We start from the raw sequence: 15,361 nt of genomic DNA, 5'->3' as shown, positions 1-15,361 counted from the left end.
AGGTTCCTATATTCATTTTCAGTGGTCAATAAAAGACTAATATGATTATGAGAAAGGGAATTTACAACAGTAACGCACAATACAAGAAATTTTGTATGAAAACATTCACTACACCGAAGATGAATCCAATAATGTACAACAATTCAGACAAACCAGGTTATTACACTTGATACTCTAATTGCAGTAGAGTGATGTTGATGTATTACTGAGAAGACTTTATAATTGATATTTGTATTTCTTCAAGTGTTTGTCCCTTGGTCTCCGGCACCAGAAATACAACGAATAGGACAGCTGCAGCACAAATGACCCAGAATATAGAAAATGTTCCTGCCAGAGTAGCCAGCACAGACTTGTATAAGTAACAAATAGAGAGCAAAAGGAAGAAAGAGGATTGAGAAGTGGGAAAAGTATAAGCATTGGGATTCAGATACCTGTTGTGCTCCATTCCATCATGGAAAGGAAAGTGTATGTAACTATCCAACTGCTGCAGTTGTGGAGTTGAATCACCAGGCTTCCTACTGAACCTTTGATGTTTATAGGAAATATCTGAAATTGGAAGTTCAGTGGCTTATTTATCGACTCCTGTTGAGACATTAGTGAAAAGATGTAGAGCTAGATAATGTAATCATATACCTCGGACATTATGACACTTGGTAATCCTCCGATGCCTACTGAATACAATACACTAAACCCCTGGTTATACATTCAGCGTCAATGAGTTACATTTTGCATCAATTTGATAGACTAACACTTGAAAAAAAAAAAAAAAGCCATATATTTACAGCAAGCCCTTTAACGTAAGCTTACAATATATAGAGACAAGTTTCCTTTCTCTACATATTTTAAATTACCATTATGCCAATGTATGCCAGCACTGGAGTAACCTCATTCCAATGATTTGTGTCCTGCGTATAAATATTTTAAGCAAAGATCATGAATATGTCAAACAGGACTGGAAACTAATGCAGAAGTGTCCAAATTTTGTTCTAGAAGTACCTGCAAGCAAAATGCCAAAGCTATAATACTGAGACTCAAGCACGTCCCGATATCAGAAGCCTGAAAATATTAAGAATATATGTATACACCTTCACCATAAACTGGCCATCCTATTGAAGGAGCAATATTTGGATGAATTTAATTATTCGACATGTGTACCAAAAGAAGTGGTCTTCTTCCAGATTTATCTGTGAGGAGCACAGATGCAACAATAGCGGGAAGCTGTAAAAGAAAATGTATGTTCCTGAGTATTTCAAATGGAAAAATCCCGTCTGATTGATGGTCAATTACCTGAATGATAGCTGTTAAAAGATCTGTTACAAACAAAAGATTCATACTGTCATTTCCTTGGATATTCATAAGTTCTATGAAATAGTGCAAAATGCTGTAAATTTACCAGCTGCTGCAAATATGTAGCTGGCATAACATGCAATTGCAGCAGATCCAACTAATGGTTGCATTACCATTAACCCAACTCCAACCTAAACCAATTAAATAATCTAATGTGAAAACCGTAGGATAGACAATCTATAACCCAATACAAATATTAACAAGAAAAAAAAAAGTACTTGTATTAAAGAATCACTGAGAGTGAGTAAGCATATTTTCACTGAAATAGGTCAAAAATTCCAGCTCTTTGAGTCGTTCTTGAAGGTCTGCGTGTAATCCTGTACAATAACGGAATGCTCATTTGTCGTTTTGTGCCAGAGGCGTGTAGGTTTTTCATGTATTTTTCTATTTATTTGTTAGTCAAAACATTAAATTTGGAATCTTACTCGTATGTCAGCAGATTCCATAGAAATATCTGCGGTCTTTCCTCTTAAGGCGCTGTAGAGTAGTTTCAAGCTCTTTTTCTTTACCAATCTTTGCCTGAAAATAGATACACACGTTAATTGCATTAACTTAAGATATGTAAAAAGAGCTTAAAAAAAGAAAGCTGAGAACTCTCCAGATAATGCTTTGAGCAATAATAAATACCTCCTGGAAAAAGGATTATAAACTTTTGATTTCGACTTACCAGCCATCTTGGTGACTCTGGAATGAAGAACAAACCAACAACTTGCAACAAACAAGGAACAGCAGCTGAAAATTAAATGAAAAGGAAACATCAGAAATCTTAAAGGGCTTAGCAATTAGGAAATGAAATCAAAAAGAAGGGCAAGCTGATGCTACCAATTAGAGCCAAGGCTCGCCAGGAAACAACAGTACCCACCAAATATATTACGGAAAGACCAGAAGCTACCAAGAGCTGCAGTCGCGATGATAAATTAAAGGCTCATTAATAGTAAACAAGTAACATTATAATTTTCATAGATATACCTGATTAGCAGCTGTAAATGCTCCCCGGACATTCTTGGGCGTTATTTCTGCAATATATATAGGTATCTGTCTTGTAACAATGATGCAAATGCTGTCTGTCATATGCCTCACGTGTGAAATGAGCAATCATGAAATTGTTCACATCACTTACCACGTAAGTCATAAGTTCTAATCCAATCCCAAGTGAACATCGTCCAAGATAAAGTGACCAAGCATCCTATCAACAATTACCGAGGCAAATTGAATATGAACAATTTCATGTAGGGGACCAAGTCAAGCATGATTGTGATGACAGAGAAAAGCTAAAGGGTGAGAAAGAAAAAAAAAACCTTTGAGAATGCTATTGCCAGCCACCCGAAAATACAGAATAAGTCAGATAACCACATTGCCTGTTAATTAAATACCGTTGATAAAGGTAAAGGAAAATTCATACTTTGAAATTTTCACACTACTCATTGAGACCGTTAGCAGAAAATTGATTGACTTACACATCTTCGACCAGTGAGGTCTGCTATTTTCCCATTTATCAATGAACCAGATATTGCTCCAATTGTCATTACCGAACCAAAAACTGAGTACTGCAGAATGACAAGAAAAAGGGAAAGATATGGTCAATTATAGGACTCAAAATGTATCACATAGAAAAGAAACCAGCCGTCTAGGAGACTCTGGAATAAAGAAGAAGCGAAGCACTTGCACTATACATGGAATAGCAGCTGAAAATTAAACCAAATAGAAACATAAGAATTTATTACAGACTCGCCAATATAGCAAGCAATGCAATAGACGAGCATGCAGGAATTACCAATTAGAGCCCAAGTATTGCCGGGAAACAACAGTTCCTAACAAATACACAAGTGAAATGCCTGAAGCAAACAAGAACTGCAGGCTTGACTTAGCAAATACTCATAAATTACTAGTCATGTAAGCAAAAAATCAATTATAGTCAACATATATTCATAATCAGCAGCTGTAAACATTCCCCGGATATTCTTGGGTGTTATTTCCACAATATATATGGGCATCTGTCTCGTAATACTGATGCAATGCTATCACATGCCTCGCACGTAAATCAGCAACAACTAAATTGTTTGCATCAGCGTAAGCCATGAGTCCAACTTCAATACCAATTAAAAATAGTCCAAGATAAAGTGACCAAACATCCTATAAAGCAGTACATAAATTAAAATATAGTTCATCAACATTGAAAGAAGAAGAAGAAGAAAAGAGGACGACCAAACCAAAAAAAAAAAGGGCAGAAATGGAGTACAACATTCATGTTTGCAACAAAAGAAAGCATTATAGTCAAATGGAGAGAATGAAAAGAGTGGGGAAAAAAAAAAAAAACCTTTAAGAATGCTATTGCCGGCCACACAAAAATAAAGAATAACTCAGATAACCACATTGCCCGTTGGACATACATTTAAGTAAATACTATTAACAAGCCTAAGAAATTATTCAAAGTTAAAAATTCACACTGTTACTTGAGACATTTAGCAGAAAACTGGATTACTTACACCTTTCCTACCAATGAGGCCTGCTAGTCGTTAGTGAACCAAAAAGTGAGTACTGCAGAATGAGTAGAGTGAGGGAAATATATGTCAATTTTATGAATCAAAATGTATCATAGGCGAGAAACCGCTAATTACTGATCCTAGAATAGTGATGATCAAATTAAATCAAGGTTTCCTTGAAAAATTCATCAAATATACAGCTTTTCTCGGCAGTATGTAGGACTCATGTTGCATTCACATTGAATTAACATCAAGTTTATCTGCATACACCTTAATACATTGCATCTGTGCATTATGTTTCATAGCAAACTACTGTGGCCTAAGTTTATACGAACTTCTATTTTAAAATTTTGCATTTCATAAACGACTTGGGGTTGATCATGAGAAAAAAAAATGAAATGAATACTTACTTCTATCAGAGAGAGTCCCAGGTCGGCCGTGATTCCAGCCTCAACAGGTGATGAATATCCAACCTGAAAACAGTAACCAACCATCTGCTTAGTCAGTGAGAAACCAACAACTTTCCCTCAAAAAGTGGAGCATTCAGATCTTGTTGCATGTTGCTTTAATGGGAAATAAGGAATGAATTTAAGTGGGCTACCAAGTTCATCAAGCATGAAAATATCTAGTTAATTGAGATTTTAAGATACTCCAATCCCAATTATTCACAATTATAGCGTAACTAATGAACATGTCCAAATACACACCATCAAGAAAAAGAACTGAAAAATAGAGAGAGAGAGAGAGAGAAAACAATACTAAAAACACGATGATAATAATGGTACATACAGAACAGCCATAAGCAACTGAACCACATATGGCCACCAAGGTGCTGAGAATAACAGCAGGTGTGGCTGAAGAATCACTTCCTTGCATGCCACTGCCATCACTAATTTCATTAGCAAGCGAAGAACATGGAATTAGGGCCCGTTTTGGATTATTTTTATAGGCTCCAAAAGGTATTATTATTACTATTACAAATTATATTGATTAATAATATAAATATTTATTTTAATTAACAATTATTACATATACATGTAAAATAAAAATATTTTATAATAAAAAATATTTTATACACATACCAATAAATTTTTATATAATTTCTCACATCGTTAGCGAGTGAGCTCCTAAATTGTTTTATAAGTCATGAGCTCTCCTAACTAATTAGACGCGCTTTGGATTGCAAAGCCCAATAATAAAATTGTATAAATGGTATTGTTCACCTTGAGATTATTGGAGAGAATAGATCTTTAAGATGGAGAGCAATCGCCAATAACTAAAAATTTGATTTAGACCCTTTTGACCTTTTGGTGACCCATGACTATGTGATAACTATTTTAATTGAGGATTCCTAGTATCAACATATCATGAATTACTTATTTGCTCTTGTTGACAACTTCTAAATTTTGTTATCAATTTTCTCCACTTATTTATTACTTGGTGTGTTGATACGGCCTTTATTTATTACTTATTTTCAATCTATTTATTTATTTATTTATTTTATGCTTATTCGTCATTGGTTTAGTTAAAGATGTCACGCAAGGAAGGTGCTAGGAATGCCTATAGCTCAATAAATACTTTCGATGTGTCTGATGACACTGACCGACCTTGCATGAGATGGCTAACGAAGGTAACCCTATAATGCACGCAATGGTTAGATTGATGGAACAACAGAGTAAGTTGATTCAAGATATGGCTAGAGACAGGGCTAGGGCACCAACTGAGAGACAAAGTGGTGAAAGAGATTAGGGAACTATGATGAGCTTATAGCAGTTAAAGAAGTTGGGACCACCTACCTTTCAAGAGATTGTCGATCCCAAGGTTGTAGACACATGGGTAAAACAGAGAAGATATTCGTGGCTATGCATTGCAACGATGATCAGAGGGTGATTTTGGACTCATTTGTCTTTGAGGATGAGGCAGACCACTGGTAATATGTTAAAGCCTGTCTTTTGAGTGTTGCTTTACAAGATGCATCTATCGCTTGACATTTGTTTCTAGAAGGTTTCAAGAGAAGTATTTTTCCTGAATGGGTTCGACATCAGATGGAGGCTGACTTGTTGAAATTGAATTAAGCAACGAAGTCCGTTGTTGAGTATAAGGAACAATTTACGACCCTGTCTCGATTTGGCCCTACTATGGTCGCTAATGAGGGTAGTAAATATAGGAAGTTCCTAGAGGGGTTACGTACAAACATTAAGAGGTATTTGACCATCCTTAAACTTAATAATTACGTTGATTTGCTGGGTCGTGCCATTCTTACAGAAATGGATTTAATTCAATCTCAAGCTGCACAATCTTGTCAATAAAATAACTAGCCAAGAAAACATGATGGTAATGGTAACGAAGGTGAACATAAGGACTTTAGTAGCAAGTCTTTTCAAAAGGATATACCTTTCTGCAACCGTTGTGACAAGTACCATCATGACATATGTTATTTATATACAGGAGCTTGTTTTGGCTATGGACAGATTGGGTATAAGGTTATAGATTGTTCAAAGTAACATAATGGTAAAATACATTTCGCCAAGAGTCAAAAGAAAAAGCCACGTGTCTTTGCCATGATAGAGCAAGATATCAAGAAATTGAATAGCGAGGCCTTAGGTGCGATAAGTATTTTCCATAGAAAGCCTTGAATTTTGGATTAAATTAGTACTATGTTTTTCCGCCATCCTTTCTGATTTGTTGTATTGTAGCTAAAGCTTTTAACCACAATATTTTTCATCTCTTGAATTTCTATAGTGCGTTAGTAGGATATGAGATATGATTTTATAAGGCCATTTAGGATTAATTCTAGTTCAGATGGAGTTGGGAATAATATGACATTTTCTCAATTGTCCCTTGAATAGAATTAATTTGAAACTTACCATTTGAGGTTGAATTGCTCATGAATAAGGACTAGGAATCACAACAAATTTTGAGGATGAAATTTATTTTTAGAGAGGGAGAGTTGTAATACCCAAAATTTGTTTTTTTTTTTTTTGGAAAAAAAGAAGGAATTATGAGAGGACAAGAATTCTAATGTGTAGAAAATTTCCTTCCTTATTAATAAGGATTGTTTATGGGATAATTTTTGGAAAGAATAAATATTTCCAAAAATTAATAGGGTTTCCTATGATTCCCTATAAATTCATACTTTTTGTTTCCTCTTCCATAACCCTAAATTCACAGCCACATTTTTTTTTTTCTCTTAGCTGCTTATCACTCATTTATCATACCCTAGAATTTGAACTCTTACTTAGGAGAGAGTCTTAATAGTTGATAAGTCTTATTTTTCCGACACTATACCAGATTTCATATCATTGTGTTCTACTAAGAGTCTTATCTTGCATGATTTTAATTGTTGCAGACTTTATGCATGACTTATGATGTGTTTAAGTTGTGTGTAGTTAATTTATTGTTGGCCATGTTAGTTAATCTTTAATGCAATAAATACACTGGACAATGTACTAGATATGTATGATTATTTTAATATTATTATAAGTACACGTGTTTTTATAGTTCCTTAAAAATTAATTGATTTTCATCACAAAATTAGTTTATGTAAATGTTTTCAAATCTGAATTTTTTTTTTGTGGTTTTAACAAAATATTAAATATGCTTTGTTAATATATAATTTATTTTTCTAAATGATTATCTTTTATGAAATTGTCTATAAACTATTAGAATGTAATTTATTTTGCAAGTCTAAATCTTTGTTACGATCTTTCATGAATCTCATATGAATGTTTTATTCCTATTTATAATTAAGATTATTTATGAAAATTTGTGTAGAGGCCACCTCTTGAGGTTGTATAAGGGCCACCTCTCGAGGGCCAAAGTGCATGAAGTGCCACGTGAAAGTTTCTACATACGAAAAATGAATTGAAATGTTTTGGCTCATTATCCATAGTCATTCTAATTTTGATTCTAATCATATTATACGATATATATATATATATATATATATATATATATATATATATATATATATGTCTTGTATTAGTACTGTGTTTTTGTTTTGAATGTGTACACGATATTTTGATTTTAATTATGTTTCTGGCCTGGTCATTGAGAGTATAGGTGACACGGCGTGATATGAGCTAACTTTGTTTCTTGTACATATGTTCTATAATTTGCTCCCATGGTTAACTATACTTTTGATATTCTGAATTAACATGAATTTATGTCATCTTGTTGTAATATATCGTTTTATGAAATTTATGATTTACAACATATGGTTTTAATAAAAGAAGGCTTGCAATATTTTTGATACCCGATAAGCTTAGTGCATTGGGAATGGTTTTACTCACCAAGCTGACGGCTCACTTTTCATCATTACTTTTTGCAGATTGAGTAGCTTTCTTGAGAAATGTGCTTATCTTTGGAGCTTGAGATTTATTTACTTTTCCTGGTTGAATAAGAGTAGGATAAACTTATGTTTCCCTTAAGTTTATATATTTATGAATTTGTATTTAGTGCATGTTTGGTATGGCTTATTTAATGGTTATAAGTGTTTATTTAATCTCATAAGCTCTTATTATAATTTTTGTTATTGTTTGGTTGTTTTTCTAATAGAACTTTTGAATTTTAAATAAGTTATTTTGCCTCTACTAGCAAAAGCTCAAATTTTGAGCTTTTAGGAGTAAAGGTCGAAAAGTTATTTTTAAATGTTAAATTGTCTAAAATATCCTCTACTTATTTAATTATTTTATTTTATTTTTTTATAACATAATTTTAAAAATTTTGCCTATTAAAGTAATTTTATAAATTTTTAATAAAAGCTCTTACTGACAACCAAATAACTAAAGTTTTTGGATAAAAACTCTACTTGAAAAGTTGCACCAAACATAGGCTTAGAGAGATTTGAGACTTTTGTAATATTTATGCCTTTGGGAGAAAATATTGAGTACCAGACTTGTGGATTTATTGATTTGATTAATAAAATTTGAGGTATTTCAATTTAAGGTTTTTGGTGTAAGAATTATTATTTATAAGTAACATCCTTAACTACGTGCTCCACATAGTGTTGGATTTAGGGTGTTACAGTTTAAATAAATTTTATTCAACATTATGATATGTTCAACTCAATTATTTTTTTCACAGTAATTTAACGATAAAATTTATCAAATATATATGATTATTTTTAAAACTCACAATAATTTTAAAATTAAATTTTACCAAACATTCGATCAATTCTCTTTATAATTAATTATTTTAATTACACAACTAGCAGTAACTATTTTAAAATTAAAATATTACTAAACTGGCCCTCATAGTTTCCTCCCACTTCAAGCTTTCTTCTAGTATCTCTCCATGATGATTTAAAGTTTCTTCAAGCGAAAGTGACTTTTTGGGATGGGCAGGAAATTGAGGTAATGCTTTACGCCGCTATCATGGCCCATGACTGCTGAATGATTGACGTCCCCTTGAATAAAGGACGAAAGCCCCACCTTTCCACTTCGGTAAACGCCCGTCCAATAAAGACAAAAAAATAATGGAAAAATGATAAAAACACCCCGACGTTTAGATAAAAAAATAAAATTTTTTTAATATTTAAAAAAAAAATAAATTTTTTTAATATTTAAAAAAAAATATTTATACCTCAATTTATTATAATTTTATTATTATACTCTTCTAGCATCTAAAAAAATTATTAAATTATCTAATTTATCTATATATTGTTAATAAAATTATAAGTATACCCTCATTTCCTCATTTTTCTATTTAAATTTTTATCAATATCTAATTTTTAAAGACATCTATACACTTAAAAAAATTATAAATAAATTATAATTTTAAAAATAAAATTGGTTATTAATACCATAATAAATAACATAGAAAATTAGTTATAAATGTACAAGTTTAAATAATTGACATGTGGAGAATTGTTAAATATACAAATTTAAAGTTTAAATATAATTGGTTATTGATAACCAATTTTATTTTTTAAATTATAATTTATTTACAATTTTTTTTTAAATTGGTTATTGATAAAAATTTAAATAGAGGAATCGGGCAATGAGGGTATATTTATAATTTTTTTTATAATATCAAATTTGTCTATTTATAATTTTATTAACAATATATAGAAAAATTGGATAATCTAATTTTTTTTTTTGTATGCTAAAATGGTATAATAATAAAATTATAATAAATTGAGATGTAAATGTCTTTTTTAAAACATTAGGTGTGTTTGTCCTTTTTCCAAAAACAATTAAACAACGAAACAAATAAATAAAGCCACGCCAAGCTTTGATTGATTGCTAAAGAAAGTCACATCGCAGCTTTGTTGCCAAAATCTTTAAGGTCTAAATTGTTAAAGCTGTGTAAATATCTAATGAATTGTGTCACATCTCTTAAAATATATTATGAGTTCTACGCTACAATAATCAATTCATAAAGTATTATGCACACAGTACTTTAAAATTCAAAGAGTGTTGCCATTAAAAAAAAAATGTATTGCTAAACACATATCCGGTTTATATGTTTTATTAATTATAAATAACCATCATCATCAGCAATCAAACATTTTTTAAATTTGGTCCCCAAGATCATATACGGTTATACTAAGGTTTTATTAAAATTTGGCTACCAAGATCAGATAAACCATATATGCATGGTTTGGACAAATGTGGAGTCCCGTAATAAAATTTATTATAACTTTGTAATTGATATTTGAATTTCTTCGAGTGTTCGTCCCTTGGTCTCTGGCACCAGAAATGCAGCGAATGCAACGGCTGCGGCGCAAATGACCCAGAATATAGAAAATGTTCCTGCAACAGCAGCCAACACAGACTTGTAATTAGAGAGCAAGATAAAGAGGATTGTGAAGTGGAAAATAGTACGAGCATATATGGTGGGGGGTTTCAGGTGCCTGTTCTGCTCCATTCCATCATGAAATGGAAAGTGTATGTAACTATCAAATTGCTGCAGTTGTGGAGTAAAATCACCAGGCTTCCTGCTGAACCTTTGATGTTTATAGGAAATATCTGAAAAATGGAAGTTCAATGGCATATTTATCGACTCCTGTTGAAACATTCACGAAAAGATGTAGAGCTAGATCACGTAGTCATTTACCTCTGACATTATGACACTTGGTAATCCTGCCATGCCTAATGAATAAGCTATGCTGAACCCCTGATCATAGATTCAGTCATATTTTGCACCAATTAGATAGACTATACAAAATATATATATATATACATATATATAGAAAAAATCTTTATAGAGATTCCTCTACCGTAAGCTCACAATATATAGAGACGATTACCATTATGCCAATGTACACAAGGACTGGAGTAGCCTCATTCCAAAGATGGGTGTCCTGCACATAAATATTTTAAGCAATGATCAAAATATTTCAAACAGAAGTGAGAACTAGTGAAGAAGTGTCTAAACTTTTGTAAGAGAAGAACCTGCAAGCCGAATGCCAAAGCTATAATAGTGAGACTTAAGCCCATCCCGATAGTAGAAGCCTGCAAATATATGAACATATATATACACACACATACTTGGCCATCCTACTGAATAATTAATTTTCGGATGAATTTAATTCTTTGACATGTGTACCAAAAGAAGTGGTCTTCTTCCAAATCTATCTGTCAGCAGTATGGACACGCCAATAGCCGGAAACTGTAAAAGAAATTGTATGTTCTTGAGTATTTAAAATGGAAAAATCCGATGTTTGATTTATGGTCAATTACCTGAATGATAGCCATTGATATACTCCCAATGTTTGTCAAAAGATCTTTACAAACAAAAATCCACACTGTCATTTCCTTCAATATTCATTAGTTCTATGAAATAGTACAAAATGTTGTTAATTTACCAGCTGCTGCAAATATGTAGCTGGCATAATATGCAATTGCAGCTGATCCAGCTAATGGTTGCAATACCATTAATCCAACTCCAACCTAAACCAATTAAATAATCTAATGTAAAAATCATAGGACAGACGATATATAATGGGCTTACAAATATAAAAAAAAGTACAAGTAGCCATACTGAGAGTGAATAAGCATATTTCTGCTGAAACAGATCAAAAATCCCAGCTTTCGAGTCCTTCTCAAATGTCTGCGTGTAATCCTGCAATATGGGATGCTCATTGGTTGTTCTGTGCCAGAGATTTATAGATATTTCATGTGTTTTCTACTTATTGAGTAGTCAAATATTAGAGCTGGAATTTTACTATGATGTCAGCAGATTCCATAGAAATATCTGCAGTCTTTCCCCTAAGGCACTGCAGAGTAGCTTCTAGCTCTTTTTCTTTACCAATCTTCGCCTGAAAATAGATATACATACTAACTTTAATATGCTCATAGTTTCACAATCATAGTAACAAGAGCTTAAACAAAAAAGCTAAGCACAGTAACTAGAGGTTAAACAAAAAAGCTAAGCACAGTAACAAGAGGTTAAACAAAAAGCTGAGGACTCGAGTTTCTGCTTTGTGCAACATTAAAAACCACCAGGAAAACAGATTATGAACTTTTGATTTGGACTCACCAGCCATCTTGGTGACTCCGGAATGAAGAACAAACCAACGACTTGCAACAGACATGGAACAGCAGCTGAAAATTAAATGAAAAAAAAAAACATCAGAAATCTTACAGGGCTTGGCAATTAAGCAAATAAAATCAAAAGAAGGGCAAGCTGAAGCTACCAATTAGAGCCAAGGCTCGCCAGGAAACAACAGTACCCACCAAATACATTACTGAAAGACCAGAAGCAATCAAGAACTGCAGAGTTGATGACAAAGTAAATGCTCATTAAATATAAGTTAAACAAGTAATATTAATCATTATAATTAAGATATATATACACCTGATTAGTAGCTGTAAATGCTCCCCGGATGTTCTTGGGTGTTATTTCTGCGACATATATTGGTACCTGTCTTGGAACAATGAGGCAAATGCTGTGAGATGCCTCACACGTGAATTAAGCTACCATAAAATTGTTCACATCACTTACCACATAAGCAATAATAGCAAGTCCAATCCCAAGAGAAAATCGTCCAAGATATAGTGACCAAGCATCCTATGAACAAGTATTGAAGTAAATTATAGCCCATTGACAGACCATTTGAATAGTAGATAGAGCTTGTTATGCAACTTGAACCCGAAAAGGACCATTTAATTCCAAATAAAATTCTAAGTACAGTTTTCATGCAGGCAGCCACATCAAGCATGATTGTGATGATGCAGAGAAGCTAAAGGAAAAAGACCTTTGAGAATGCTATTGCCAGCCACCCAACAATACAGAATAACTCAGAAAGCCACATTGCCTGTTGCACTAGCAGTTAATTAAATACTATTGAGAAGGGTAAAAGAAATTTCATACTATTCATTGAGACATAAAACGGAAGATCGACCGACTTACACCTCTTCGACCAGTGACGTCTGCTATTTTCCCATTTACTAATGAACCTATTATTCCTCCAAATGTCAATACTGAACCAAAAACTGAGTACTGCAGAATTAGAAGAACAAGGGAAAGCCATGGTCAATTATAGGACTCAAAATGTATAAGATCATATAATAGTGATGATCAATTAAGTGAATCTGCATACACAATAATAGATGTTGTGTGTACGTGTGTGCATCAAGAGTGACATATTCTGGCCAAAGTTTATATGAATTTATTTATTTATTTTAACGTTCTGTGTTCATGAATAACTTGGGCTTCCTCAACTTACTTGTGTCACTGAGAGTCCCAGGTCTGCCCTCATTCCAGACTCAGCAGGTGATGAATATCCAACCTGAAAACAGCAATCAATCAATCTATTGCGGTCAATGAAAAACTAATATTTTGACTAGTTGCTTGTGATGAAAGTGATTTCACTCAAAACTGCTTCCTGAAAGCCTCCTATCTTCAAGCATTTAGAGATTAATCTTGCAAGAAAAATGTATTGACGTGCTCTGACAGCAAAAAAACAGCAATGGATCTTACAGCACAGCCATAAGTAAATGAACCGCATATGGCCACCAAGGTGCTGAAAACAACAGCAGGTGTAGTGGAAAAATCACTTTCAGACATGCCACTGCCATTACCAATTTCATTGGTGATCATAGGCGTTGGCTCAAGAAGTGGAGGATTCAGAATTAGTCCTTCCTCCAAGCTTTCTGATGTCTCCATCATTATTTTTCTTGAGCGAAAGAGGGGCAATGGAAAAAAAGAAGCATTCGACAACTATGAAATAAGAAATTGGAATGACAGCTGCAGAAGAAATCTTTATGCGCATTTGAATTTTTAGTATATATTATAATAGATTATTTTTTTAATGATTAGGATAGTCCACCTGTTTCATGTATTTGATGATGAAAATTTTGGTTAATGCTTATCTCTATTCTCTAAAGTCACCAACTAACAACACATATATGTTAATGTTAAAACATATTGACATAAGATCCTATTCCGTTGGCTTAAAGTAACTGTTGGTTGGTAATTGATAATTGAGCTGCATTTCAAAACAAGAATGAAACTTTGAAACAATCCAATCTGCTCAAGTTGGTAAGCCACCATAGTACACTATTCCAATGTTTGCTAAAAGTGAAAAACATTTGACAAATACAAACCATCTAACATCAAAGTACTGGACCTGTCATCTAAGCTTACCTAATACCAATCACATGATTGTAGGTAGGATAGAAAATTAAAAATCAATAAAAAAAACTCAATTTTATGGTAATCTACTTATTTCTTTTTCACATTTAAGATCAAGAAACAAAAAAAGGTAACTAGCATGCATGATAACGGTGTGCTACTTACAGAACAGCCATGAGCAAATGAACCACATATGGCTACCAGGGTGCTAAGAACAACAACGGGTGTAGCTGAAGAATTGTCACTCCCTGGCAAGCCGCTGCGCTCACCAACTTCATTTGTAATTTTTATAGGATTTGGCTGAGCAAGTGAAGACTTTGCTATTAGTCCCTCCTCCAAGCTTTCTGGATTCTCCATGTCCTAATTCTTTCACAGGAGCAAGTGAAAGAAAGAACACTGCATTATTGGAATTATAAAAAAAAAAAGTTGAAATGATGCAACTGCATAGAGCCCACCTGACATCTTTTTTTTTTTTTTTTCAAAATATGATAATAGAAAAAAATTTAATTTTAATTTTACTGGGATAATAAGCCATTTGGTCTTTGTCCCAATGGTTAAAGTTATTGTCCTCACAATTTAAACTCCTCAAAAAAGTATCGAGAGGTAATTCTTTTCTTAATTATATTATATAATTGAGTATATAAAAGGTAAATTTTCTTTTTATAAAATACTAATTTCAATAATTATATGAGTCTCACGTAATATGAGTTGTGCTCTGACTAATAATCTCAAGTAAATGAAAAAAAAAATTAGTGGGGCAATATTGGACAATCGAAGAGCAGAACTATTGGCTTCCAGCTGAACCATGTTAACTTAAAAGAATTAATTATCCGAAATAGTTGGTATTGACCATTGGCATGAAATTAGGCGGGACATTCAATTCCTGCTGAATCCGAAATCACGGAGGGCCCTGGTCTCTCTTTGGCGGCAGCAAGTACATTTTAAAAAAT

General features: G+C 32.9%; 1 protein-coding gene and 1 pseudogene across 3 annotated transcripts; both read right to left on the bottom strand.

The window, feature by feature from the left end:
- Positions 1-15: 15 nt before the first annotated feature.
- Positions 16-15,361, bottom strand: LOC102622937 (sugar transporter ERD6-like 17). Of its 3 annotated transcripts, XM_052441948.1 has the most exons (19): positions 15,229-15,361; positions 14,577-14,777; positions 13,504-13,566; positions 13,188-13,277; positions 13,033-13,092; positions 12,780-12,845; positions 12,633-12,698; positions 12,472-12,547; positions 12,315-12,379; positions 12,001-12,093; positions 11,817-11,897; positions 11,641-11,725; positions 11,516-11,559; positions 11,382-11,444; positions 11,228-11,287; positions 11,083-11,136; positions 10,890-10,949; positions 432-546; positions 16-327 (listed from the first exon to the last, which is right to left on the bottom strand). In XM_052441948.1, exons 2-19 carry the CDS (start codon positions 14,766-14,768, stop codon positions 203-205), a joined length of 1,458 nt encoding a protein of 485 aa, XP_052297908.1. In that variant the 5' UTR covers positions 14,769-14,777; positions 15,229-15,361; the 3' UTR covers positions 16-202. The 3 variants fall into 3 exon arrangements, with proteins under 3 accessions (XP_052297908.1, XP_052297907.1, XP_052297909.1); XM_052441947.1 differs by lacking the exon at positions 15,229-15,361 and having other exon boundaries at positions 14,577-14,830; XM_052441949.1 differs by lacking the exons at positions 14,577-14,777; positions 15,229-15,361 and adding an exon at positions 13,758-14,010.
- On the bottom strand, positions 1,556-5,191 carry LOC102624284 (sugar transporter ERD6-like 18; annotated as a pseudogene).

The sequence above is a fragment of the Citrus sinensis genome, chromosome 5 (genome assembly GCF_022201045.2).
Source record: "Citrus sinensis cultivar Valencia sweet orange chromosome 5, DVS_A1.0, whole genome shotgun sequence".
NCBI classification, from domain to species: domain Eukaryota; kingdom Viridiplantae; phylum Streptophyta; class Magnoliopsida; order Sapindales; family Rutaceae; genus Citrus; species Citrus sinensis.
Note: the sequence above shows the minus strand (reverse complement) of the source record. Positions and strands in the feature narration are given on the sequence as shown.